We start from the raw sequence: 27,999 nt of genomic DNA, 5'->3' as shown, positions 1-27,999 counted from the left end.
TATACAAAGTGCCACTAGCTGGAGCTTCTTCGACATGCGTCCGACGTACTGCCTCTGCCTAATGGCTTTCTGCATCATCGTGTTAGTGAATACTGCAACTGGGGGTAATATACTTAGCCCACATTTTAGTTCCCTTGCTTTTGTTTTTTAATTGTTGGTGCAAAGCATAAAAGCAAGTGATTGCTTTATAGATTTATTCAGGCTAATCACTCTGTGTTAGTTCCTTAAAAAATTGGAATTTATAGCACTCCAGGTAATTATTATTGCTTGTATTCATGTCTATAAGGCGAAAATTCAAACCATTTGTCTCGGATATAAAATTCAAGGGAAATGTAGGATAACTTAGCCATTTCTAATAATATGGATCTCTGCGTATCAAAAACTATTTCTACATAGCGTTGTCCTTGTCTTCACACATGCATGTGTGCTTTTGAACGGACTAAAGCGCGACTGATAGTAGCTTATTTGCCGAAAATGTGAAATATTATCTATCCTTCAGCATACAGTATTGATGTTCGCGCCCAACGAGAATTAAAATAGATCATAGCGGCAATTGTGGATCCAAGGAACTTAATATTCTTCTGGTACTGTAAACTCTTCGCATTAAACTGGGATGTCTGATGCCCTTATATCCTAAAGCAATACAGCTAACACCGATGTATTTACATAAGATAGAATGCAACTGTCGTCAGCGCCGCAAGGTGACTACGGAATAAGAAAAGCTAGCCTTGACATTCTCTCCGAAATGGTTGCACCGGCCACAGTCCATCACACAGCTTCGTCGTACTTCGACTGTCCGCGGTGTCTGCCGCATAGCATATGTTATCTTACAGGGAACAACTGCAGGAGGCAGAGTGCAAAGAACAAGTTAATATACTTAGCAAACGTACCGGTCTGCCTGTTAGAAACAACTATATACGTGTTTTCCGGAGTTAACTACTTGGTAAAATTAATTCATGCCTCTGCCTGATTGTCACAACCAAGACTGCATGTTAAAAGAACTGCAACGTTGAAAGCAAATGCATACATGACAATAGCTAGATAACTGAACACGTCGCTATCTTGGTAAATGACATAACAAAAACACAGTGTTATGCTACAACGGTAAAAAAAAACACAACAAATCATTGGTAGATGTCTGGGATTCGCACCATCGTTTTATTTTCTCGTTGCATACACTATGTTCGTGAGCAAGCCCCACATACCTATGAAACATATTTTTCTGAACTTGTCTGGCCTGAGGTAGCGGGGATCACTCGGCACACGGTTAGCCAATACCGTGGCAGGCCAGCTCAAAAAGGCAAGAGGGGACACGGTGGGGGCCTCTTCGGGCCACCTTCCAAGTTTGTAGAGATGCGATGAGCATTTATAACAGCTTTCAGTGAAGAATGAGCGTGGCGGAGCCTACCATTGCCGGCTAAGTGCACGCTGAGTGCACCAACATAGAGAGCTGCCACAGCATTAATTCATGTCAAACCAGTAGCTGCATCATGGGTAGGACATTTAAAATATACAACAAACCATGGTAGTCACTACATCCAATCGCGGCGATGGTCTTCTTCAGCCGCTGCATTGGGCGAGCTCTGCACATTGCTAGGACAGTTATCGGCAAGTGAACCTTCGCATTGTTCCGTATTTTGATGTTGTACATCACCTGCATCTGCGTGTTGACTTTGTTCTGTATTCACTTGTGAACATCAACTTTCAACATTTTCTTAGTCCTTAAGTATTCACCATAGCGCACATACATTGGCAGACCTATTATATGAAGGAGGAAGCTGGAATAAATATAGATGTTCTTCGCTTCTTTAGAATCATCGGTGATGATTCCGTACCCGCAGCAGAAACATCACTACATTGTTTTGGTGGTCACCGGAATTTCGGCCGTCATAGAGGATATTATACAAGCTCGAACATGTTTGAGGTCCCCATCAACACCATTCCAACGTCACAAATGCAGGCACCCTAGTGCGACAAAGCGGTATTCTTTATTCGTTTGACATCGTTGTACATGTTGCTACGGCAGGCAGCAAATACTGTCATTCTTCCGCGACTTTTTGTTTGTCCACCGCCTCCCTATCAAATGATGTTTTTATTTGAAACTTCAGCCAGCCAAACAAATATTCTCGCTATTCATTGCTGCATCCAGTTGCCTGCACAACACATTCCGTGAGTTGACGTCTTAAGACACATGGGCCTCATGCATGTTGCCCCTTGTTCCCTCTCAATTGTGTATGTCCTCCATTCGTCAACACAATGGGGCCTTCATGACTGCCTCTGCCCCGCGCCTCAGAGACTGCTTGAAGAGGGAACTTGTTGAGGTTCGAATTTAGCCCCCATCATTTGCACTGAGAACACATGTCTATGCTATGTTGATTGGCCGCAACAAGCGTGCTAGGGACATTTTCACCCACGTCGAGCAAGTGAAACACTTCTACGTCCCTCGAAAATTGTGTCAACCATCGATGATAGTCGAGACGCAGTCAATCCTGTAGTTGATGCCGATACACGCAGCGAAACAGAAACGGCGACTTTGCTCAAGGCGTTACACTGAAATACAAGCTCTGTAGCTTCGCGTGATGGGTTTACTGCACGACAACGAGTTCATCGTCTCCTGGAGCACGGCGGATCACAAACGCAGTAAAGAGTCCTTTAACGCAAGGTAAATTGGCTTAGCGTTCTTTTGACTATTTCGGTGTGGGGCTATTGCAATTCAGCTGATTGCTTTAAGTCAGTTTGAGTCAAGTGTTTCGAAAGTCTACTGATACTCTTTGGTAGCAAAGCGCGGCTCTATAAGGACAATGTCAAAGATAATACAAGATAAGCTAACCAGGTTGTTAACTTACATATTGTTCATGATTGCAACTTGCTTTAAGTAACACAAAAAAGGGGAGGACAGGGCACACGCCACATCTTTTATTTCTTTATGAGGTTCCAGCTTCTCTCGTTCGCAATTCTTGCGCATAGTATCTTCTTATCCCTTGTTGTATTGGTCAAAATGATGAACAGCCTTTACAATTATCCCCCGAGTAGTCCAACGCAGAGGAGTCATCAAGGGATCCCAGAAATCGAGAGTTCTGTTATAGGCTGCAAGGGAAGAAGAATTGCCTCAGTTGAATCGTATGGAACTGCTGACAAGCGAATATACCTGTCTAGCCTGGAATAGATAATATTTGAAGAAGTATAGAGATAACTATCTTTTCACTAAACTATTGGACCTCATATCCGTATTGATATTGAGCAAATGCTTTCTAGCTCCTCTGTACCTTATGAAATGTGCCCAAGGCGCATTAGCATTTAGTGGAAAGCAGCTGCTGACCTGGTGAAGACTAGCGCCTCGTGAAAACGTTATCTTCAACGATATTCCTTTTTATACCGAAGTTAATCACTATAGGCATCTTTCACCCTTTTACATTTTGGTTGTTTTGGAGTACTGATGAAAGTGTGAACTATAAATAGATGTGTAATGTCATTTTGGTAATGTCTGAAGCTCTTTTATTTCAGGACCTCGCGGTGTCGTCGAAATCGGCAAAGGGGTTAAAGTGGACGTCCATGTTTTATACGCGCCAGAAATCCGTCCATATATTCAAAAAATAAACAATAAGTCTCCTGCTGTTGAGAGTAATAATGACGATAGTTTAGACTACTTCAACGACTTGTTTCGATTGGTCAGTATTCGGAGATTCATGGCTATGTTTTTTGGAATATGCATGATTGAATTTGTGCGGTGGGGCGCAATGTACCTATAGAGAACAGTATCTACCAGGTATAACTATTCGATTATTAAGTTGCAGACATATTTTTCCCTAACAGTATACCTGAATATAACCCATGCTGCTCTACCGAAAAATAAAAGTACTTGACTTTGATATGACCTCCATAATAGCGAGTGACTAAAATTATTAATACATAGAGTACGCTGATGTTCGTGTCTGTTAAGTTGCGCTGCGAAAGTTTCTGCAAACTCGAGAAAAGCATATTTATCCACAGAAATTTGGTGAGAGGAATACTACATGTTTTAAGCGAAGAGGCCCTTTAATAGGTGTGGCAGTACGATGAAAGTGCAAATTATTCTAAGAACAGTAGTTATTAAGGCGAACGCCTTGGTAGTTCAAGGGTCAAACGTCCCATGTCCGGCGTTATCGCAACAACATTCACACGGAGTAGAACCTACAACCTTTGGTGTTATTTAGCGTGAATTAGGCCGTCCATTTGTTTATAACATAGCATGAAGCCAATGCGCAAAAGAGTCCGCACGACATGTGGTGTTGATTAAGGCAAAGTTATTTAAGAGGCAGTTAAATATAGTTGATGTAACTGAGGTATTTAAACGCATGGCTTTCGGTTGGGAGTGGAACCCTCTTGGAGATATGGGGAACCACCGGCAATACTCCTTGTTGGATCGGAGTTTATTTCGCGAAGGTCGAGAGTCAATTCCACTGCCGTTCGTGTAAGTTAGGATGAAGTTAAGGCACAGTTAGTTAGTATAGAGTTAATAAGTGCGCTTGAATCCAGGACCTTTGTTGTGAGTCGAACCCACATAGAAATATGGGCGAGCCAGCCATATCTCCAAGTTGGATTTCAATTGACGTTGTGAAGGTCAAGAGCCAGACCCTCAACTTTTGGTGTTAAATAGGGATAATCAAGTCAATAAAGAAACAGGAAATTAGGGCACCCGAATCCAGGACCTTTGTTAGGAGTTGAACCAACTTGGAGATATTGAAGAACCAGCCATATCTCCTCCAAGTTGGATTCCAATTAACATCGCGAAGGTCGTCCGTCAGACCCGCAACCATTTAAGTTAATTAGGGATAAATTAGTCAAGTAAAAAGTAATTAGGGCACACAAACCTGAACACAATATTTGGTAGTATAAAACAAGTAATAGGAAGTAACATTCGAATGTAATAAGTAATAGGTAATGAAACATTCAATTGAAAATTTCAAGTAATTTAGTGAATGTCCCATGGACGCGAAGGCTTTCGTTTCGTCCTTTTTAGCGTATGTTAAAATGACCATGAACATTTTAGATAACGTGGTATATTTATCAGACCACAAAACGCAATATGACAAAATTTCTTATGGGTGGGCTTGGGTATATCTACTGCATAGAGAAGCAGATGCGATAAGCTGTATTCATTATTATTTTTTGCACATGGTGTCAGGCAGACAAAGAAAGGCAATAACGAGGTTGTCTGATCTACATTTATCGTCTCAATATGTGTTCTGCAATGTTCTAGGTGCAGATGTATTTTCACTACTACAAGATAATGGTCAATTTTACAGTTACAAGTGTCAAACAGGTAAGCTTTATGTAATAAGAATGGCAACGTTGCTTCAAAGCGGGCAATTAGGTCGACCACTCGGCCAATTTGCATAGGTCAAGCAATCGTATCACAATGGTCACCGGTAAACACCAACTGTTATCTGTGGGCTCACCTCATCTGTACCACATAAACGATCGAGATTTAGGGCCTATAACCAAGTAAACTTAGCGCTGCACAGTGATTACCAGTAAAAGCGTGTATAATGAGTAAGACAACCTTGGCGAGCGTTTGTCACCTAGATGTGCCTTGTGTGTACCGCTTTTAACGAGATTCAAGGAAGATATAATAAAGAATGCACACTCTGAAATATTCAGATTGTTGTGGTCTCCTAACTGCATAAATAAGCTTGCAGAACAGCAAAGGCAGTGCTCTATTGATCTATACCTTTTCTAGTGTTGGGGTCTGTTTTGCAAAAGTATGTGGTACTTTCTAGAAGCATGGAATTAAATTTATTATGAGACTTTGTATAACTTTGGTATGAGACACGATGTGAAACCAAAGGAAACATATCGATGGTCCGAATAATCTGTTGGGAGCTCGGCTTGGGGTTGGCAAGAAATGACGTTTTGACAGCTTCAGAACAGACAGTCCACTGGCTTTATTCAAAGTTAAACGCAGGTTTGCCGAGTGGCAGTCGTGGCGCCGCAGTCAGACAGCCGCTTTGGTTCCAAGAAATAGCAGTGGGTAATCACCCACTCGGCTGGGACGACGAAGTGACGGACGATGACTACAAATCTAACCCTACACTGACTACTCAATTATTGAATCACATAAAAACACCTTCACATAACAGTGAAATCCAAATCGCGAGGTCTTTTGTACATCTTAGGCATGTTTGAAGTAATATTTCTTCCAAGTTACGTCGTAGCGAGCCTGAGTCGAAGAGAACAAACGTAAATGGCTCATTTCATAATTCATGTCTTTGCTTCTCCCTAAACATTAGTGCAAAAAATGTGTGCTTGTGAAACTGCAGTGTGCACTCTTAGACTGAGCTGTTCAGTAGATATAAATCGGAAAATGGAAGAATTCCAATGCCCATTACTTTAGAGGTTTGTTATACAGTGCCTGTGCACACTGTCAAGATTCAAGTGAATGCAATGCATGTTTAGGACATAATTTGCGAACTTTTCCAGGTCGCGAAAACGGCCAGGAGCGTCGAAGCAGAGCCGCTAATCCACTTCTTGTCACAAACATTTATGTTGATAAATATTTTATACCTTTAAATGCAGTCTAACCCTTAGTCGAACACCGATATAGCGAACCTGAAGGGGGTCGAAAGAAGTTCAATATATAGGTGACTCTATAAAAAACAAAAAATTATGCAGTAATTATAAAGCATATTTTACAGCTATTCTATTTAGGCAATATTTCGTTATATGTGTTTCCAATAGATTCGGTTTCGACTCTGTTAGAAGGAAATAATATAAAAAGCCTCAAAGAAAAATTCGAACATTAGTTGTCTGTCTTTGTAAACATTATAACCTATTTCTGAGAGAACGTCATCTTGAAGCCAGGTTTCTGCTTAAGAAATAACCTTTCGGAACTCATGTTATTATTATGTATTCTTACTTCCTGCTCCATATTATTTAACCCTATACTGCACTTTCATTCACACTTATCTTTCCTATTGAGCCTTATCTTGGAGAAACACATATAACACCCACCTCAAACTCTTTTAACCGTAAGACCAGCGACATTCAGCGTATTTATGTGTCAGTTTGCTCCCGTTTATAAAATTGGAATATATTTTCTTTCTGTAAAGTGTTTTCTCACCAGCTATCAATTTTCATTTTCTTTCTATGACACATGAAAGTAATGGTTTAAGATTTCACGATTTAATATCTCAGCAACCGTAACAAGACATCTGCAGAGTGGCAACTCCTACTCCTCCGTAACGCTAGAACTAACCGGGCACGGCAAACCACCTCTTTTGGCGGGAGAGCAAATTGGAAAAGAATTTCTTGCGATATAAATTTACATTCGTCGTTGCACTCTTTTTCGCAAAAATTATTGTTTGAAAATTAAACAGGGTGATCATGAGCGCACACTTTACTGTCCTCCTCTTCCAGTGTTATGATTGTCTACTTCCTTTTTTTCTCTTTTCATTTATTTCTTAACTTCTAATTTTTTAAATGTTTTTCTTTATATTTTTAATAATTCGTTCTACAAGTTGTTCCGTTTATATTAAGGCTAGTGGCTGCATGCTACAAGTTGAAATTGAAGATTCTTTAACGTTTTAATACGATGCACCCTTTACAGCTTTTAACTTTGGGATGCTTTATCCTTCTACTTAATTTTACTTGCTGAAATTTACATTACTGCAGTAAATCTCCTAAGCTACTAAATATTCAAAGTAAGACACACTGTGACAGGCATGCGAATGCATCAATATTACTAGGAATGTTTCCATATTTAATTGCTTTCGCGACTCCATAGGGACGTCTCAGACATGCCGCTAATGTAGGGAACTTATTCACAAAGCCACTGAAAAGAGAAGTATGCGTAGTGAATGTCGTATTACTGTGGTATTGATTACAATTTTTATGGCTGTAGATAAAATAGTCAAACGTTCACGGATACAATTACATGTAAAAAGGTCAGCTTCTCGGTCAGCAGTGAAAAATCAAGAGTCCGCTGAAACAAAAATTACGACTATTGCCCTTGTTCGCGATACATCAACCATTCTTTATGTTTCCAAGTGGCGTAGGAGTATTATTCTGTACATGATATTTGCTTTTTGCTGGGATCGATCCATTCTAAACAAACAACTAAAGATAAGTACCAAAATATCACCTAACGAACTTTATATCGAAACCACCTTTTATGCAACTTTACACAATATTTCTGAGTACAAACTTGTCCTTTGCTTACAAGATGTCAAAGTAGTTTATGTTAAACGCTATAGGAAGAGTTCTCACAGGTCTCGATAAGCCACTGTAAGAATTAGTTTAGGCCCTCATTTATTTGACAAGCTGGTATGACGATCATACGGTAGCCATACAAGCCCTATAATACCAGCCTTAATTTATTGAATGACAATTCTACCCCCCGTCATACATGCTGGCATGCATAAACTCAGTAAAAATTGGCAAAATGGAGCAAAGAAACGTGCCTTTCAAATTTATTGAATAAACATTATTTGCAAAAAATGAACCTACATTCGATTTTTATACACCGCTCCATCTAACTCCATGTTGCAAGAATGAGGGGTGCAATGGTATGCGTAATTCTTGTTATGGGTAATACTGGCGTTTGCAGTTGGTTACTTATTAGCTGCCTCAAAATAAATGTTAAGAATCTAGAACAAATACGTTCACTTGTTAGACAGCCTGGCATGACGATTGTATGATCCTTATGTATGTCTACTCTACAACACACAATGGCATGCATGAATTTGGTTAAACTTGAGTGAGAGAGAAACTGCCTCTGAAATTTTTTGAATACCTGGTTTCTGCCCCACGTCAAACGTGCATTTAGTTTTTATATACCGCTATTGAAAACTTCTTGTTAATACCCCCCCCCCCCCTGATCGTCTGCCGGAACAACACCGAGGAAACGGAAGCAACCGTAACTGAAATAAATTTATAGAATTACCACGATATAATATTATTTGAAAAGAATAACTGTTAGTAAAAGCACTCATGAAGAAATAGGAAAATTTGAGAAGAGAAACGAGCAAACTAAAATTTAGATTGCTTTCTCAGGGCCAGAAAAGCCGTGAAATGTGTCTGGCAATATACGAAAAGCAAAGATATCCTTCACACATGTTGTGGGAGTGTCGGGTTACATCAGCTACAATGGCAGTAGCTCCGGAGGCTCTTGCGTCGAAGTGGGCCGCCGCTCTGCGCAGCTCCAACCTCAAGACACAAGAGTGGGCTGTCCAGCAAGCCCGAGAGGCGGCGACAAGGCAAGGCCTCGAAGTCCCCTCATGGGAGACCTGAGCCCGGGTCATCAAATTTGCCGGATTCAGAATAAAGTTGTTTCCATCCATCCATTGAAATCATACCACTTGCTAACCCTGCACGCGACAATATTGTGCGTGAAACGTTATAGGTTCTATCTGCTGTATATCTAAATTTTACCGTTGCATTTTCTTGTTGAGGCGGCCACAATAAAAAGCAGGCCTACAGGATGCAAAATTCGCCTGTTCAGTTTACTCCATGCGCAGACATTACGTGCCGTGACAATGGCCAACCCATATACATAGCGACATTATTTATTAGGGTGAGTTTTGGTGATACTATCACCTCGGCCATGAAGCGTGCGCTGATTGGCTTGTTGAACAAAGCTGGATGAGCGGATTGGCTGGTTGGGTGTTATCTCACGCGAATACGATAGCATCGTTGAAAGTACCTTAATTGAACTTTGTTTTCTGTATAAGATTAAGAATTTCTTTTTATTCGTGTTCTTTGGTCGGAGCATACTCGGTGTAAAAGGCACGTCTATATTACCATAGAGCGTAGTTAAAGATCTCGATGTCTATATTGTAACATTTATTATTTCGTGTCTTTCAAGCTTATAGCATTTCCATCGAATTATATGTGTATAGAACTGAGCGTTTCTCATGTCCCAACAATATGGCCCGAACCACATGCGTCTCCTCATTTCTGCTCATTGCCTTCTTGCACATTATTCACATTATTCAAGGCAGCTTGGGATTCTTCATAAAAGTGGGCAATCAACGTGCTCTTCCACAAGGTTGAGCAATATAAATGTGCCCTGCATCGTTTGCAGGAAACTGACCTGATCGTAAATTTTGGAACTGAAAACAAGACAATTGATGGCCCTGCCACACTGGAAAAGGTTAAAAAATATGCAGCGAATGCAGCTGTTAAAGCCCCGAATGACGCCATTTACTACCTATTTACGTGGCAAGTACACACTTGATCATACTACGACATATGGTTTAAAAGCATATTAGTTTCTACGGTCCCATTAGAAGAATAACAAATGAACGGACACATGCGCGAAGTTTAGTCCAGTTAGTGACACCAACAATACTAAAGTTTCCTGCAGCTAACGCGGCAAGCTTTATTGGTATAATCCTCAGTTTTTTTATATTTCATTCTACATAAAGTCTACATTTTATAGGGCTAGTCCATCTTAAAGAGTTCCATTGGAAACATTATTTCTTGTTCAAAAATGGCAAAAGCACTGGGTCGGGGTAGAAGGCGTGACGACGTCGGCATCACGAGCTTGGAATCCCGGACCTGGAATGACGACGTTGCAATATCAGCGACGCCATCAGGACCAGCAGCACATACCTATTGGCATAAATAGATGCACAACTTGGTCACGGGGCTGGCGTAAGAGGATAGATCGACAGATAGATAGATAGACAGACAGACAGACAGACAGACAGACAGACAGACAGACAGACAGACAGACAGACAGACAGACAGACAGATAGACAGATAGATAGATAGATAGACAGACAGACAGACAGACAGACAGACAGACAGACAGACAGACAGATAGATAGATAGATAGATAGATAGATAGATAGATAGATAGATAGATAGATAGATTGGTAGATAGATAGATAGATAGATAGATACATAGATAGATAGATAGATAGATAGATAGATAAATAGATAGATAGATAGATAGATAGATAGATAGATAGATAGATAGATAGATAGATAGACAGACAGACAGACAGACAGACAGACAGACAGACAGACAGAACGACAGACAGACAGACAGACATATAGATAGACAGATAGATAGATAGATAGATAGATAGATAGATAGATAGATAGATAGATAGATAGATAGATAGATAGATAGATAGATAGGCTCAAAACATCTAAAGTAGGCAAAGAATGCTGTTCGCATAAAAAGCCCAAGCACAGAACCGCACGTTATCAGCAGCACAATACACACACCCTCTCTTTCTCTTAAACACACGCACACACACGAACGTAACGTACACGCCGTTAGCGTCAACATGGAACCGTAGCGACACCATCTACGCTGATTCAAGATGCACTGCACCTTCTTCAAACCATTTGTCCTAACTGCTGCAGTTGATGTCTGCTTGTTACAGGAACGACATAATCGACTACTATAATGAGACATGGAATATGTCCGCTTTATCTGGTGAGTGAGTGAAGCTTGCTGTCGCTGTTTTTTACTGCAGTATTAAAAGTGTACGAAATGTCTGTTGCGCGCAGTGCTTCGCGAAAAAAAACCCTGTTTTTTTAGTACGCTTGTCAAATATAATACGTCTGTATCATGGGGTGCAGTAGCGTACTTAAATATTCAGAGAGACATGTTTAACAAGCACTAGTGATGTTCCAGTTTTTTGTACATGGTAGAATAAACTTTTCTGTCACTCAAAGAGACTTTTGTATTTCATATTCACCTATCATATGCACCTAATATTACCATAATGAGCTTTCGACAAATAGGTCAAAACACCAGTCTACACTAAAGAGAACAAATGATGCACCTTTTATTTTGGCCATAAATAGTACATTTGCACGTTCAAGAAAGGAAAAGTAAATTTATGCAGAATAATTCGTTAATGAAATAATAATTGGGGACTTGTTTACTGAGCTATCCGCTAGTTTAACTTTGGTTCAGTGTGTCGGAATCGGTTCTGCGATGTTTGTGTTGGGGTTCTTATCTTCAACACAGTTTGTTTAAGTTTCATGCATAACGTAGAAACATTTAAACACGTTTCGAGCATTGAAGTTGAGCACCAAGGGAGTACCTATTCGAAAAAGCTCAAGCCTAACCTTTCTTTTTCGGAATCTCTATTTACGGCGCCTGATGTCGTTGATCGGTGGTGCTATCGGTCAAAACTATTGATTACGAAATTTTTCGCGGGTATAAACAAGACTAACGCTCGGTAATGCCCCCGCCGTGGTTGCTCAGGGGCTATGGTATTGAGCAGCTGAGCACAAGGTCGCGGGATCAGATCCCAGCCACGGCGGCCGCATTTTGATGGAGGCGAAACTCGAAAACACCCATGTACTTAGATTTAGGTTGACGTTAAAGCATCCCAGGTGGTCGAAATTTCCGGAGTCCTCCACTACAGCGTGCCTCATAGTCGGAAAGTGGTTTTGGCACGTAAAACCCCATAACTTAAAGCCGAACCATGACAACTGAGCGAAACTAGTCAAGCAGCCATATCGTAACCACCACTACATGTCGCTGCATCGTGTCGTGTAGCTTGGTACATGTCCATCAAAAGATGCGTAGAATCAGATGCGTAAGTGATTAACATTTTAGACACCTTCAGATTTCGAACGAGAAAACAAATTAAAAACACGGCAATGTGCATACAGAACCTTCCCGCAGTCTCATAGATTTAGCAGGCACATTTTGTCAGCGTCCGTTTACCTAGATTTTTGAGCCATTTTGCTGATGCCTCTTGCACCCAAAAATGACGTCACGACGACTTCATTTTCAATCTCGTATACACCAACAAATACTGGCTAAAGGCACGATGAACCTGAAGCACTTTGAACTATATCTGTGACAATATAGCGGTACATTTTACGGTTTATAACATAGCAAGAAATTCGGCTAGGGTACAATCGTGATAGTGAGATCTTTTTATTCTACGCTCAGCGAGTACTGAATTTCGCATGTTATGCCCTGCGCCTTCATTTAGCGTGTTGGTGATCGCACGCACAATTCACAGTGCCTAGCGATCGTTAGCACTTTTTTCGTAACATGCTTCCAGTAGCCTAGTGGAAACACTAGTTGCTGTAGCAAGAATGCTGCGAGAGAAAGTCTGTCAAAGATGCGCAGCTATCCTACACTGGTGAAGTTTGGACGACGTAAACCGTACATGGAGTCTATCTGCAACATTCGAGAATTAGGGCTCACACCATTATGTGGCTTTCAGAACTTAGTCACTGGAACATAGGGCACCATGTTCTATCGGATATTGTTGAACAGGAAGCATTACAGGACGCCTTATTGAGAAAGAAACTGAATACTGTATCTTACCTTGCAGCGAGAGGACTCATCTAGTTGCACGGAACACTACTACGCCTAGGAACACAGTCTAATATTGATGCTACATCCATAGTAGGTAGCCGAGGAACAGACGTGTAAACAGGACCACAAAAATGCACTGAAAGCGAATCGTAAGGATCAACCAGCATGGTTGTTTGATAATCACTTCTTCATTCACAGATTGTAGGAGGTGAGAGAGAGAAAAAAATGCGCAAGTGATGTGTATCAAATCTTGGCGGAAAATTATGGCTTACGTCGAGAATAAATTATTAGAGAGATTGCACCGAATAGAGCGTAAAAAAGCCCTTCAAAAATTTGTGCGGAAGTAATTTTCATTTAACATATTCATGAACATTAGTACGCCGTTCTAGAAAGTTTATTTCTTGTTTTTCATAGGGAGTTAGCAGTTTAAATGAGCTGTGAAAAAGAGTGCAACTATTATTCTGTGCATCATTGCGGTACGCAAAAGGGAACCATTTAGTATGTCAATAAGGAAATACATAAAAATGTAATGCAGCATTGACATTTTTGATGCGAAAACGTCAACTGGCCCATTGAGCGTAAAAGCCCATTGGGCGTAAAACTTTTCATTGGCTGCAATGCCACGTCACGAGAACGCAAGGTGCCCTCGTGATACAGCAGAAACACCTTCTAATTAGTCGCGTGAAGCCATTCTTTTGATGATTTTCGACAACACTCGAAGTACGCCGTAGGTCCATTACAAAAGCCATAAATTTAGCGGGGAGTCGGTATTTCCCGATTACCAGCACGCTTACGGATTCTCGCCACTAGGAAGAGAGGCGATCAAGGAGCAAGTGACCGATGTACTGGGGAGCGACATCATACAGCCTCCACAAGGCCCCCGGCTTTGCTCGCCATTCTTGCCAAGAAATACAACACACTATACTTCTGTGTAAACAAAAAAAATGAAGCGGTGTTACCAAGGGTCGCGTTCATCAAATGGCGCGGATTACCGGCGCAAAGGATGGTTGATGCAATGTGAAGTTTTTTCTTCATGGGATCTCAAGTCTGCGCAATGGCCGATTGAACTTCAGCACGACCGCACGAAAGCAGTGTTCGTCACGCCTAACGGACTTTCTAAATTCCAGTTTGTATATTCCCCTGTATTCCGTGGCTTCTATCATTCAGCACATTATGAATAACGCCCTTGCTAAACCTGAACGGCACACTTATCTTGAATCTTTTGACGACTTTGTCTTCTTTGAAAGTACTTACGTCTTCGAAGCGTCCTCACCGTCATATACAAGGCCAGCCCAAGTATCAAGCCTAAAGACTGATACTTTGATTTTCAAAAGCTAGTATATTTTAGCCATGTAGTCTGCCTCCCGGGGCTTCATCCGTCTACAGTGAGGAAGATTGCAGAACGTTTTCTTGGTTTGTGCGCACAACACAGATACTTTGTCATGAAAATTTTCAAGATTCTGACTATCTTGCACTACTTACACTTGACGATTTCCCATTCGTTCAGGCGGATGAGCTGCATGTGTGATTGTATTCTGTGCGCCAGCATTTACAAGCTTCGCCAGTTCTGTATTCATTCGACGACGACGCAAAAGATTAACTTCACACTGATTTCAGAAATATGGCCATCGACGCCAGTCTTTTGCTATGGCAAAACGGTGCGAAATGCGCCATCGTATACGGAAGTTGCAATCTCAATAAGAATATCACTATCTATTTAACTGCAAAGAAATACAGCATGGCGGTTAACCGCATGGGTGACGAGCAGTTCCCCCTCCCCCCCCCCCCCCTACATGCACGGAGACAATTTTCGGCTGTGCGCGATTAATATGCCCTGTGTTCGCCTCACAATTTCGAAGATCTTTCAATGACGCTTGCAATTTAGAATATCTGTTCGGAAAGGTAGGTAATTACCGTCGTCTACCGATGCTGAAGGAAACTCAACGACCCTGTCAGACCATCGCGCGCACCATTCTCAACGACACAATCAGAATACTAGCACGACATGGCATTATCGGCATTCTCGATCTCATAAGGATGGCTAAGTTCCAGTGCGGAAACACACAGATGTTGCCACTCGTCCAACGCCTTTGGGTAGTTGACACTGTTCTACCCCGGTGTTCACGCGCGGCTCATCAACCTGTCTTCACAACAATGTACTATATAAAAAATATTTGTGGAAGCTACCCGAAAAGAACCTTCTCCTCACAACATCAGCGCAGCGCCAAGTGTTTTTCCAAGTTTGACAAATAAGCCCTGTGCTGGACAATTAAAGTTCGCTTGAACAGTAGCCATGATATCTCGGGAATGTTACTGGGCCCGGTTGTTTTAATCTGTTGAAGAGTACGTGAGGACTTGTAGCGATGGTCAGCGGACCAAGACACCAGCCGTTAAACGCGTTGGCTTCCTGCCCACTTTAGACCCCCTGGACTGTAATTCTATGAAATACACTTAGACCTACTTGGTCCACATTCATCAAAATTCTTGCGCAACTAATAATAGTCACCACCGACTACCTGACTCGGCGGCAATTGCACCGGGAAGCTATTACAAAATGGCAACGTTTTTCTTGTACAGTTGCGTCCTCCAATCAGGTGCACTTTTTGTAGCAGTGTAAAATTTAAATAAAAGTATGGTATTTTATGTGCCAAAACCCCGATCTGACTATGAGGCATGCCGTAGAGTGCAACCCCCGAAATCTGCACCCCCTGGGGTACTTTAACGTGCAGCTAAATCTAAGTACACGGGTATTTTCGCATTTCGCCCTCATCGGGATGCAATCCCGCAACTTCGAGCTTAGCATCCCAACACCATAGCCACTAAGCAGCCACGGCGGGTGTAGTATTTTCCAATTAATTGGCAGCATCCACAGGCATTGTGATGCAATACGTCTTGCATGTGACGTGCAACTCTCTCCACAAGGGCGCTGCATATTATCTCCAAACGAATTTGTTAACGGAACATCTAAATCAGAACGTAGGCTGATACTATTTCTTTGTATGTTAATGTAGAACGCAAGAGAGAACGAGCTATTTCCATATGTTACTTTCGCCTACCCACTGCTATTAAGCAGAGCAGCCAGCATATCGTATTTGTATTTTTTCTATCTATCCTCCGTCCGGTCATACCTAGACACTGTGCTATATAAGGCTTAGGTTGTCCTATGATAGCGGGCGCACTCAAATGTTTCTATAACTAGCGCAAGAATCGCAGCTTTCTCGGCGTCAAATCCGACACTACAACATAGGGTCAAAGCCGTGCAATCCGGCACACACCGGAATTGCACTTGTCACCTCGTGAGGATTGCACTCGACGTGGCGGACAATACTTGCACAAAAAACTGAGACGCAAAATCGAAAAGTTATTAAAAATCCACTAATTAGGTTTTTAACTAATTACATTATGGCCCATATTGCAATTTACAAGTAGTTGCTGTGGAGGTCGCAAGGCGGATCCACTTGGAACGAATTTTCAAGATGACACTCATTTCGAGACACATTCCCGAACTTTACGGAGAAATGCTTTGGCGTTCCCGTTAATTTGTTAAGAAAACGGTGTTTCATGCACTGAAGCACAGAAGTAACTGGAACGCTAATGCATTTCTCCGCCATGTTCGCGAATTTATATCTCGAAACTGGTGTCGTCCTGCGAACTTGTTCCAAGTGGATCCGCCGTGCGGAATGCACTGCTAGAATTTGCAAATTGCAATATGAGTCATAAAATATTTAGCTAAAAAGCTAATTAATGAATTCGTGTTAATCAGTCGATTTTGCATTTCAATATTTTATGCAAGTAGTGTCCGCCGCTTCTAGTAGACAGGTTCATCAACTAGAACTCAGCTATCTGCCAAAGGCAGCCTTTAAAAAAATCTGAAATTGTTCGCTTTAGTACCCTGTATATATACCATGAGAACTAGTACGACTGGGTTTCAAAAATTGCTTTTGAGAACAGTGTTACGTCATGTGTGAAGAGTCGAGATAGGCATCAACCGAAATCTAAGTTTCCGGATTAAATACGCTGTAGCGGCTATCACAATAGCAGCCGCAGTTTTGTACCAGCTACCGTTTAGTCTCGAAAATTGAGTACAAATTTTCGTCGTTCCCATTGGTTCTGAATCGTTACCCGCTCTGGGAACAAAATTCTTGCTTGCCACTGCATTTGACTCGCGTGTATTGTCTTCCAGAACATGTATATTACCTGCCTTTTTTCAAATATCAACCTGTAGCTTTAGTTATTTGCAAAAATCCCGCTCATTCTGTTGAAAACGTGCATTTTCGTGCCGGGGCTGCTTGAGGCGCTAGTTAGTACGCGTCCAGCAAAGCTGAACATGTCACACGGACAAAGGTGGGTGGTTTCGTGTCCTAGCATTTCTATATAAGCGATGGTACTTCTGATAATGATTCTACAATTTACCATGTTTATGTCATTCGAAAAAAGCACGAAGCGTTACCATATTTTGCTTGCGGCCAATGTATACTGAAGTTCTAATATGCCCCAGGGGCTAGTGTTACCAATTCTTGTTACTATGCAGGAATATCGACATTCTTTATTTACCTTGCACTTCATTTTAACGGTCCCGCTCTATTTTACAGATATCAGTTTCCATAACTTTTCATCGTCATCGGTAGCTACATACAAAACATTTTGTAGTAACCATACAAGTGCGGCTGTCGTAAAACTTACTGTTGGAAATTTGAAGGTTTACAATACAGCGAAAGCGACGGCCTTCACGTGAGCCCCTGCTTTTCACTTTCAATTGAATCGAAGGTGTAAGAAATTTTTCCAGACTAGTGACCGTCTTTGCCACAAATAACAATATTTTATTGCTATAGCAGTTATATGGACACTGCTAACGCATTTCTGCCGTTGGCGTCGTGGTGAGTTTTCGTATAAACTCAAAGGACAATAAAATCGTCGCCGCACGCCGTATGTTGTATGTGCGAGTAAAAGCGTGTGACGGTGAGCAGGCGATCACCGGCTCAATCCCGCGCACGAAAGACAAAAGGCGCGCCGCCTTCCGTCACGCGCAAGACTTTGGAGGAGAGAAGAAGACGCGTTCTCCTCCGTGCGCCCGCGCACGCCCACAGGGACCACAGTTCCCTGAAAACCACATGCGATGGGGACAATGTCCACCGTGGATAGGAAGGGGAGAAGTGTTCTACTTGGGGCGACGCGCCCCGCCCGGGCCGCTGCGTCTCGAAAGCCATCTGCAACGTGTACAGAGCCCGCCCGCGCAAGGGGAACTCAGGATCACAGCGGATACCTTCGGCGTCATAAATATGTGCGTGCGGTGTTCTCGCTGTTTTTGCGTTGAAGCCATAGACCGCATAGTGACTTCGCTGTCTGCTGCTGCCGCGCTCGCTTGCACTAGCGTTTCTACAGCGACTGTCCGCTCTCATCGAGAGTGATGTGTTTGTGTTTGCGTGTGCGGGCTGAAACCATGCTTGTTAATTCAGCTGGTTAGCGAATATGTTTTTTGGATAATTACAGTGCTAGAAACGCAACAAAAATTTTACTCTGTAATATTACTGCTGAAGCTGTTGCTATGCTAAAGCACCAATGGTCAGCGGCAGTACAGGCAGAGCCACAAAAAGGGTGAATGGAGAAATCAAAATACCACTCTCGTCTATCTCATGGCTTCATTTTTTACAGATGTCCTCCCACGCGTTATTATGCATGTGCGATCCCATAGCACCCTTCGTATAATGGACCAGGAGGAGGAAAAGAAAGAAGGAAAGATAAGGAGGTCGTACAAGTGCATATACACAGCAGATAGTCCTGTTATGGACAGGTTATGAATTATGCTGCACTCTTCCCTGTATACCACTTTGATGGGCACAAGAGAATGTATTACCTTTTCTCGAGAATGTGCTTCGAGACTGGGACTAGTTTAAGCACAAACGCACGTGCTAGAGCGCTGTGTGTGTTGAATTAAATCATTCTTACAGCACACCCCTGAGCAGTATAATTAGACCACGAAGGAGCACTATAGTTGAGTCTAGAGTATTGACATTGCGGTTTTCATCTGGTCCTGATCAGAAATAGTGAAATGTGAAAGCTGAAGAATATTATGTGTTACTGAGAAAATTGTGACGTGCATATTAGGCTATACACCTAGGCTATGTTCATCTTAGGTGGCATTGCATAGACTTGTTTAACGCTTCTGCCTTATTGCTGCCTGCAGATTGACTGCAGATGGCCTGCGCATAGTAAAACAGTGCCAATAAGCACGTGCGTGCTTTGCAAGATTTTGTCACACTTACTGAGCATTTTTTGCATCCGCTTCAGTGAGAGCTGCGTGGTAACTTAAGCGTCTAAAGAAACCGACACCTTTAGAAAAGTCTCATCCACCTGGAGTTGATTTCATAGGGTGGTGCCCCATGTCAAAAGTGAAGCATTTGTTACTGCATATGCGGCTATGGCCAAAACCTGACACGTAAGTGCAACATAAATATAAAACAACACATCCTTTCGCAAAATTCTCTTTAGAAGCACTTTCACTAATAGAATAAGTAATCAATTTTTTTTGGAAAGTCCCCATTTCTGAATAAGACATGTTAAATAAATAATAAGGAAAAGTAAGTTTGGTGGAAAATACTGAAATGCTTTGTTTTTGGATATGACATTCTTAAAAGTTTTATTACGAACCCCATGAACATTGGCAGAAAGAGTTCGAAGAAGTGCCGAAATGGTGCAATGAAGCTTAACTTAAAAATGGGATGGATATTTTTCACTTTCTTGTAGAGAAATAACGTTAGTAACACGTACTGGCTTCCTGTGACGAGGTCACCGCCGCAGAAGAAGAGTTTCAATGTGTTCTAGTTGCAGCGAAAAATCCGCCCCCATATCTTAGTCCTTTGATGAGGGGCTAGCACTGAAAAAACACGGGGAAAAACTTTAGAAAAAAAACTGACAAGGAAGCCTCCCCTTTGCCATCTTCGTGGGGACATTAACAACAACCTTTCCACCGCAATAAATTGGCAACGTCAAGTCGAAGGGAGACACACAACTTTTTCTTTCTCGTGGGTGTTGGAAGGCACATGTGTAGCCTACAACTCTACGCGGCTTTTAATCTTCTGTGCCGTTTTACAATAACCAACAAGATGCTTATCAAGCTGCTCAGTCAAGTAAAGAGTCTCAATTGCCTCGCGTTCAGAGCTCTGTCTTACGTTCTGCCAGACCGTTATCTTAGTATGATGTGCCGTCAAGTCAAAATATTTGACATTTCCTACAAAGAGTTTTTTTACAAGTAGGGTGTACGCTCAGTTCTGTTAGCAGTGACAACGTTGTAAATATACAAGCGCTGTAGAGTTGTACAGATGAGATGAAGAGGTAAATCGTAATAATAACGGTGACGCAGTGTCCTCCCTCTTCATCACTAGCTTTCAAGCGCTATATGGATAACACAGTGCTACATCAACAAAACCGCACATCAGCAATAGTCAGTGTCAGCACTATCCAGCATGCCTACCATGCATAAGGTATCATACACAGCTGTAACCACTGATCGGTTGCCGACATACTGTGGTGGAACTCTTACGCGGCAACGTAACTGGCCAGCTCTTCAAATCGGCGGGAAATATGTGTGAGGCCGCGGAGCAAGCAAACGAGGAAGGCGCCTGGAGGTGAAGGAAATCGCGCACAGGAGAATCACGAAAGAGCCCCTTAGCGTGGCATAGTACGGCCACCTAGAGGAATGTGCAGGTAACGTTGAGCAAAACATGGACATAGAAATGAAGCGAAGCGTCGCGGAGGAGAAAGGTAGGCTGATGCCCCCCGAGTTGACCTCCTCTGGCAGTTGCAACAGCTTTTCTTTGCGATGCATGCGTATAGGGTTCGCTACGCGGTAACATCGTCCTCACGGGCGCCGTACCCTTTGTGTTAGAGTGAAAACTTGAAACGACGATGGCAGTTTAATCTCGCCTGTGCGAGGGGAGGAAGCGCGCCGTATTCTGTCGCGCGTAAGTTACCGGAAAAGGGGAAGGAGGGAGGGGGGGGCGGTACGCGGTCGCTCGGGCTTTATCTTGAAAGCGATCTGCGTTTGGGGCGCATTCTACGTGCGCCAACGGCCCGTAGCTTTGCGTGCACTGTGTTCTCACTGTCCTAGACGTTGAATGGTTCCAAACACAGATCAGATTACTGATTTTCTGGCTAACCATGGAGCACGTCCTAGTTGCATGTTCCGCTTAACAAACTGTTCTTTGTCAAGTCTACATGAATTTGACATAGTGCGTCAGTTTGTCCAAGCGACGACTGTAGTCAATTTTCTACTGGTATTATACCAGTAACCAGGACGAACATTGTATTCTACCAGCACCCATTTCTGATCTTTATGGGCGCCTGAAAACAGAAGTATAATGTCGCGGCCTTTGACGCTGTATTTAGAAATATTCCAATAAGCGTTGCGTACGGTTCTCTAAAGGAAGTCCGTAGGCTTATATATATGCGTTTAAAGGTATTTATATACCTCAAAAGGTATATAATACCTCCAATTAGATATTTCTGGTCAGGTTCGCTCACTATAAATACCTCATTAAAACGCTAGCACGGATCCGGAACAGAGCAAGCCGCTTCATAATAAGCGATTACAGCTACCAGTCTAGTGTAACACAAATATGAGTTAAGCTATCATTACAATCGTTGAACACTAGCCCAGACATAACCGTTTTATCACTGTTCCACAAATTCCTTCACTCCACTCGAACACCCGCATGTTTGAAACGACCCTACTACACGTCACATATGCTTCATAATCATTTCAGCTATGCCCGCTTTACGGTTCTACAAAAGCATTCCATTACTCTGCTCTTCCTCGTGCAATCATTATGCGGAATTCGCTCCCGAACAGCATTGCATGCCAGTCCAACTGCGACTCAGTTTGTGATGCTTTGACTGAATGCATGACTAAATAAATGTGAAGGTTTACGTTTGTCGCACAATGCTTTCTTGTAATTGCACTGTCTTTTACAGTTTATTGTCGGATTATTACCGTTATGTTGCTATGTTTACCGTTCTGTTGGAGTCGCGTCAGTAACTGCTCTGTCATTTTTTCAATAATTTATACTGTTTAACACTCTGGTCTTGTTTATTACACAGCTTCACTCAGGACAATATGTGTGATTTATTCCTTCTTATTATATTATGTTTTCTTCTTTTCCCTAGTGAATCGTGAACTAAAGAATTGTTTTTCCTATCGGCTGCACTTGCGGTTGTAGTTTGTAAACTGACGCGGTTAATAGATATCTGGTATTCTACATATTTTCTATGTGCTGCCCCCTTACACATTTCCTCACTTTAAGGCCTGTAAGTTATTGTATGTATGTATATATATATATATATATATATATATATATATATATATATATATATATATATATATATATATATATATATATATAACCCGACTCGATTAGAGCAAATTACACCGATATCATTTTGCGCTGCATCTCATTTAGCTCGCAGGGGCAGTGAGGAGCAGAGTACATAATATTTAGCGATTTATCCAAATGGACCCTTTCACTTCTCAAATGATGTTTTTTGTTTACAGTGCGGTATTCATTGCGGTGATTATTGATTAGTTGGTTATCGAGCGTGGACAGCAATCTTGCTATTTTCGAAAGGAACTTACTGCAAGCAGTATTTGGACGCGGTAGGACCAGGGGTCGTTGACCTTGCTGGGCATTGAATCCTTCATAAAAATGCGGCAGAACCCACCTCCCGATGACTCTCGATGGTAATGAGTTAGCATTTAAACACTATAAAGACACAAGGTATTGCCACCGTCGATAAGGGTTATGTATGAGGTCTGTACTGCAGAAAATATTCCTTTCACTCTTCCCTACGAACACTCAACGCCATCTAGCGCCACCATGGCGAAGGCTGTGCACGACCTCCGTAAATCATCACGCGCTGTTGCGCGGAGAACGCTGGGAAACGGGTGATGCGGAATTTGGGCTCCTTTATCGCATTTCTTTCTTGGCACACTACGCCATCTTGTGGCGCGGCCAGGAGGTCCGCGTGCGGTCTCCGAGACGAGAAGCGAGGTGCATCGGTGCCTTCGAAGGCTGAAAATTGTTCCCTCGCATGGCGCACACTAGGTGGCACATACTCAGTGACCTAAGTTGGCGAAAGAACAATTGAGAAGCGGCACATTCCCGGTGAATTCGTAGCGCCGCCTGCAAATGCGGCGGCTTGCTGCCTTACAGAAACCTTTGTGACCTAGGTTCGAGTGAAAAGTAGCATCGGTTCGTTTCCATGTTTTTTTTAAGGCGGTGCAGACGACATACCCAAAGGAATACAGTGTGCAAAACAACCCCACGCCTCTGTTAACGAATGTGAGCTTCTTAGACTGTTCATCTAGGACAATGTCGTTGTAGTTGCATCAAAAATACAAGGTGGTAAAAAAGTCGCGTCCATATAACACTTCTGAAAGATCGGTGAGTACGAAAGAAGCATTACAAAGACTGCCATCATTACTACCATGTCATCCTTACAGAACATGCCTGATCAGCCTTTCTTAAGCTGTTCTTGCTGCAGTGGCCCATTTCAGTTGAGAGACTGGTGACGGTCTTCTTCATTCAAGCAAACTGTCATGTTCTTCAGCAAATTTCGCTGTCATTGCGTATGAGAATCTCGGAGATTTGAAATATTTGCGAACGGCTTGATGTTTTAGGTGTACGTACAACAGTAGAGCCTTGAAATTATCCAGTTCAGGTCGAAACACGTCCTCTTGCTCAGAACAGAATTAGCGTGAGCAGCAGGATATTCAGGAATTCAGCAGCATATAATCCTTTATGTTGAGCATGCTTAACACTGCTGCACCATCGTTGCTCATTGCGCGAACAAGGTCACAACCACATAGATGCAATTTTGGGACACACGCCTGTGATGTCATGAATAGATGAAGTGCAAAAGTTGAAATAGGAGGTTAACATTAATTAGTAACGATGACATTCATTCAGGTAACTACAAGCTGAATGTTTCAAGCTGTTCCCGGCATATGTGACGTAGGTGGTATACGCCCTGAGGCCACGTCGCATATATTTCAACCTGCGCCATGTTTCACTGTGAGGTTCACTTTGCTCAATCAGATAAGCCTCGTTGCCAAGGAAAGCCAGTTTAGTTGTTCACGGGATCCTGCTTAAAGGTGTGAATATGGCTGAAAACTGCGGTATAGGGGTTTATGTTGAGCAGCAGACGTGTCTTCTATAACCGCAATGTGGAAAGAGATGAAAAGTCAGATGGGGAATTGCGCAATTAGTAGAACGTCGTAGGTACATCAAAAGACTCAGTGCGAAAGGAAATCTTTTCAACTTCTGTAGATGAGAGCCACTTGTTTCGCTTCGCATTATCGGCTTCGACGTGTACGTAAGCTTCAGGAAGCACACCTACATTCGGGCAGTAAGATATCTAACTCGGCCGGTTCGTCCAAAAGCAGCCAAGAAATTTCCGAGCTCTCCCATTAATAAATTGATAGGCTTCATTATTTCAAAAGTAAGCGGATATTTTGTTTTTACCGTTGATTACGCCTTAACGTTACCATTCTTCATGCATTTGTAAACATAGATACGGGCCCTCTAATTACACCACATGCCGAGATTCAAATAAACAAAGAAGAGGTGATATATAACAAAGAGAAACATGTGCTGACATGCACATTCCGGTAACATTTACTAATACCATACACAGTAAATGGGTGGATGGTGCCTAAGTAATTAATGACTTTTTTCAATGGTTGTATAAGAGCACTGTTTCGCTGGCTGCCTGTTTTTTATGTCGTGAAGTCTGGAGCGCTACGAAAAGCATCAAAATTGCCAAATTTGATGTCTGGATTTCTAAAATGAAGAACAATAGTATTTTACAAATGTGATACGGGGCAATAGCGTGCAAAATTTCCGCTATTATGACTTCCATAGGGGCTTTCATGTTATAATACTTGTAAAATACCACTTTTACCCACCAATATTTGTCGCTCAATAAATAATGTTGAGAAATATGTTATGAGTGAACATACTAATATGTTCGCCGTATATCCAGTTTAATTCTATGAATGTATTTCCTGATCTTTCTCAACAGATTTGGCACACGCTTGAGTCGTTCTGGCCTTGGATGGCGCATGAACATGAACAATACTTTTTCGTACGTAAACATAGGCACCTACGTTCAATATCATGTCTATATCTTTCTTATGAAAATCTATCAGAGATGTTTCATAATTTCAACTTTATAATACGTCCTACTTTCAATTAAAATCATTATATTTTATTGTGGCGCACACCTTCTTTGAAAACAATGTACGTAACATGCGATTGCTTTCTCGTTATTCAATTCCCACATATTTGCGCTACGAGCAAATTTATTGCCTGCTCTCCTTTACAAATAACTCTGGCCCTTTCTTGTGACTATGGCGTTTAAAATGTAGGCTGCAAAAATTACAAGATATGTATGTAGCATTTAATATGTTGAGGAACAATTACCTCAGCAGACGAAAGCTTGCTAAACGATCGGCGGCCCTGTGGATAATGTATATATGTAGAACAAGAATATGAAGAACAAATACTTACAATTCATTCTTTCTGTAGGCGATAGGAAACATATATGTATGTATGTATGTATGTATGTATATATATATATATATATATATATATATATATATATATATATATATATACAGAGAGCGACAGAGCAGAGAGAGGGAATGTTGATATATGTATATGACACACGCCAACCTTCCAGTTTCCCTTTGCACAATGAATTGATCGGGTGACCGCAGGCATATGGTATATCTTTCGCTGCATATGCAAGTTTAGTTGTGCTTTAGGATGTTTTTTTGGTTATGCTGTTTCGTGCCATCTTATATTCATCTCCTGAGGCATTGTAGCACATACGGAAATGAACGTGCGAAAATTATTAGTGCTGCCGGGTGTGCTGAAGTTATTTTTCTTTATCGGCGCCTAGCTACGGAGCGCAAATTTGGTAACTATTTTTCTCGGCGAGCTATTGTTACTAGCTGGAATTTCCCGCCGGCAGTTTGCTGGTCTCTTATTCGGTGTGCAGCAATTCTTCGCATTCCCACATGTGCACAGATGCTCACTACAAACTGAGAGCCTGTGAGCTAAATTTCTCTCGGATTTGTGTGATAAATTTAATACATTCATGTTAATTGTTCAAAACAAATTATGTGCGATTTGCGACTGGAATAAAGATTTGCTATTGCAAAAAATGAAAGAAAGTAGAAAAACCCCGGACTAAAGGTTTGTCCTTGTTTTCTTTATATATACTATATAGGCAATGCTTCTTTAGGGAAACACAATTTATATTAGTCTAGAGTATTCAATTATAAACTAAAGTAATTATCGTGCCAGCGCTACCATACGCTTTTCAGAAATTCCAATTACCAGAAGAAAATTCTGCCTTGTTAGGTCAAACATGCTGCTGCCAGCTTTTGTTTTCGTGAGAGGACCAATTCTGGCTACGCTCACTGACTTCCACAAAAATAAGCCATCAATAATAAATAGTTGCAATCATTGTGCAAAAACATCACTAATTATGCGTTAATAACATCATTCTAGTTGTCTTCATTATTGTTCTTAGGCTGTTCTATGGGTGTGATCACTATCTGTGAAAATGTGGGTTTGAATTATTGAATTTGACTCCCTTTTGTACAAAAATAAAAGGAAATATTTGGGTTCGGAAGGTTAAGTATACTCAAGCAAGGTAGCAGTATAGAGTGGCATATCGATGCTTTGCGTTGAAGCTTATGTGTGCTATACTATGTGGAATATCGTGCCTCTGCTCTAAAATCAAGGTCAATGTAATTTGAAGACGATGAAGGTCTACGCCAATAATTTATATTGGGGTTTGAATATTTAGCTGTATTTTATGCTACTCCCCTGTGCTAGGCGATTGATGAAGTTGATTTCTCGATATTTCATTATCACGGTGTCTGAATACCTCCTGTTCATTAGATGGTGTTGTTACAGACTCTTAAGTTATCAAAACTTGTAAGAAGTATTCTGATCATTTACCATAAGTCAGTTTTTGACTTGTTTCAATCCCACTGCTTTAGGGAAGAAATTATCATTTTCCCTGTACTAAACTTGAAATTTAGCTAGTTTTCAGAATCTTTCTGAGCTAATATCTTGCATGATCGTCTCTCCCACAGTCACTGCTTTGGTCGGGGATCTGAACATGGAAAAAAGAAACAACCAAGCATACTTATGTGCTAAAAAAATAAAGATATGCATACAGTGTGTTACTTTTACTGTTTTAAGAAGACAGATAAATAAAAAGGACCAAATCTTAACAAATGCAAATCTCTTATTTTAAGTTCCAGGAAATCTGGTCAGTCTTTCTACCTGTTATGTTACTTCCTTATAGAGGAGGATGCTGGAAGCTGCAGCACAATCTAGCCTTGCAAGGCACTCGGACAATTTTGCCGCCCATGTACCTCCATCCAGAAAAATTCTGAATGCAGAACAGTCTGAATGCTGTAATACCTGAATGTCAAAATCGCATCCAAAATTTATATAGCTGATGATTAGAAATTGTTCAATCAGCTCCAGTGAGTCTTTTGGCGCGATCTTACTCTATAGGAAAGCCACAATATATTACAGCAATAGCAGCCTACGGAGTTGTTTCCCCTGGTACATAATCTTTTCTGGTAAAGTACTTTTTCCCGTTCGCGTTTTTCGGGGGCAATTCAATGACGCTAACTG

The 27,999-nt window shown here is 41.6% G+C and overlaps 1 protein-coding gene across 2 annotated transcripts; it reads left to right on the top strand.

The window, feature by feature from the left end:
- The first annotated feature begins 9 nt into the window (after window positions 1-9).
- Window positions 10-27,534, top strand: LOC142563683 (uncharacterized). 2 transcript variants are annotated; one of them, XM_075674276.1, is made up of 8 exons: window positions 10-104; window positions 3,505-3,668; window positions 5,240-5,302; window positions 10,061-10,197; window positions 11,376-11,428; window positions 17,875-18,013; window positions 25,358-25,420; window positions 27,447-27,534. In XM_075674276.1, the coding sequence occupies exons 1-8, from the start codon at window positions 35-37 to the stop codon at window positions 27,508-27,510; spliced, it is 753 nt and encodes a 250-aa protein (XP_075530391.1). In that variant the 5' UTR covers window positions 10-34; the 3' UTR covers window positions 27,511-27,534. The 2 variants fall into 2 exon arrangements, with proteins under 2 accessions (XP_075530391.1, XP_075530392.1); XM_075674277.1 differs by lacking the exon at window positions 25,358-25,420.
- Window positions 27,535-27,999: the final 465 nt, after the last annotated feature.

The sequence above is a fragment of the Dermacentor variabilis genome, chromosome 11 (genome assembly GCF_050947875.1).
Source record: "Dermacentor variabilis isolate Ectoservices chromosome 11, ASM5094787v1, whole genome shotgun sequence".
Taxonomy (NCBI): domain Eukaryota; kingdom Metazoa; phylum Arthropoda; class Arachnida; order Ixodida; family Ixodidae; genus Dermacentor; species Dermacentor variabilis.
The sequence above is the reverse complement of the archived record's forward strand: the minus strand, read 5'-3'. Positions and strand labels throughout refer to the sequence as shown.

Coding starts and splice junctions, on each gene's coding strand:
- LOC142563683 (XM_075674276.1), top strand. CDS start 35: ATGCGTCCGACGTACTGCCTCTGCCTAATGGCTTTCTGCATCATCGTG. Junction 105..3,504: donor AGTGAATACTGCAACTGGGG/GTAATATACTTA, acceptor CTTTTATTTCAG/GACCTCGCGGTGTCGTCGAA. Junction 25,421..27,446: donor AACATGAACAATACTTTTTC/GTACGTAAACAT, acceptor TCTCTCCCACAG/TCACTGCTTTGGTCGGGGAT.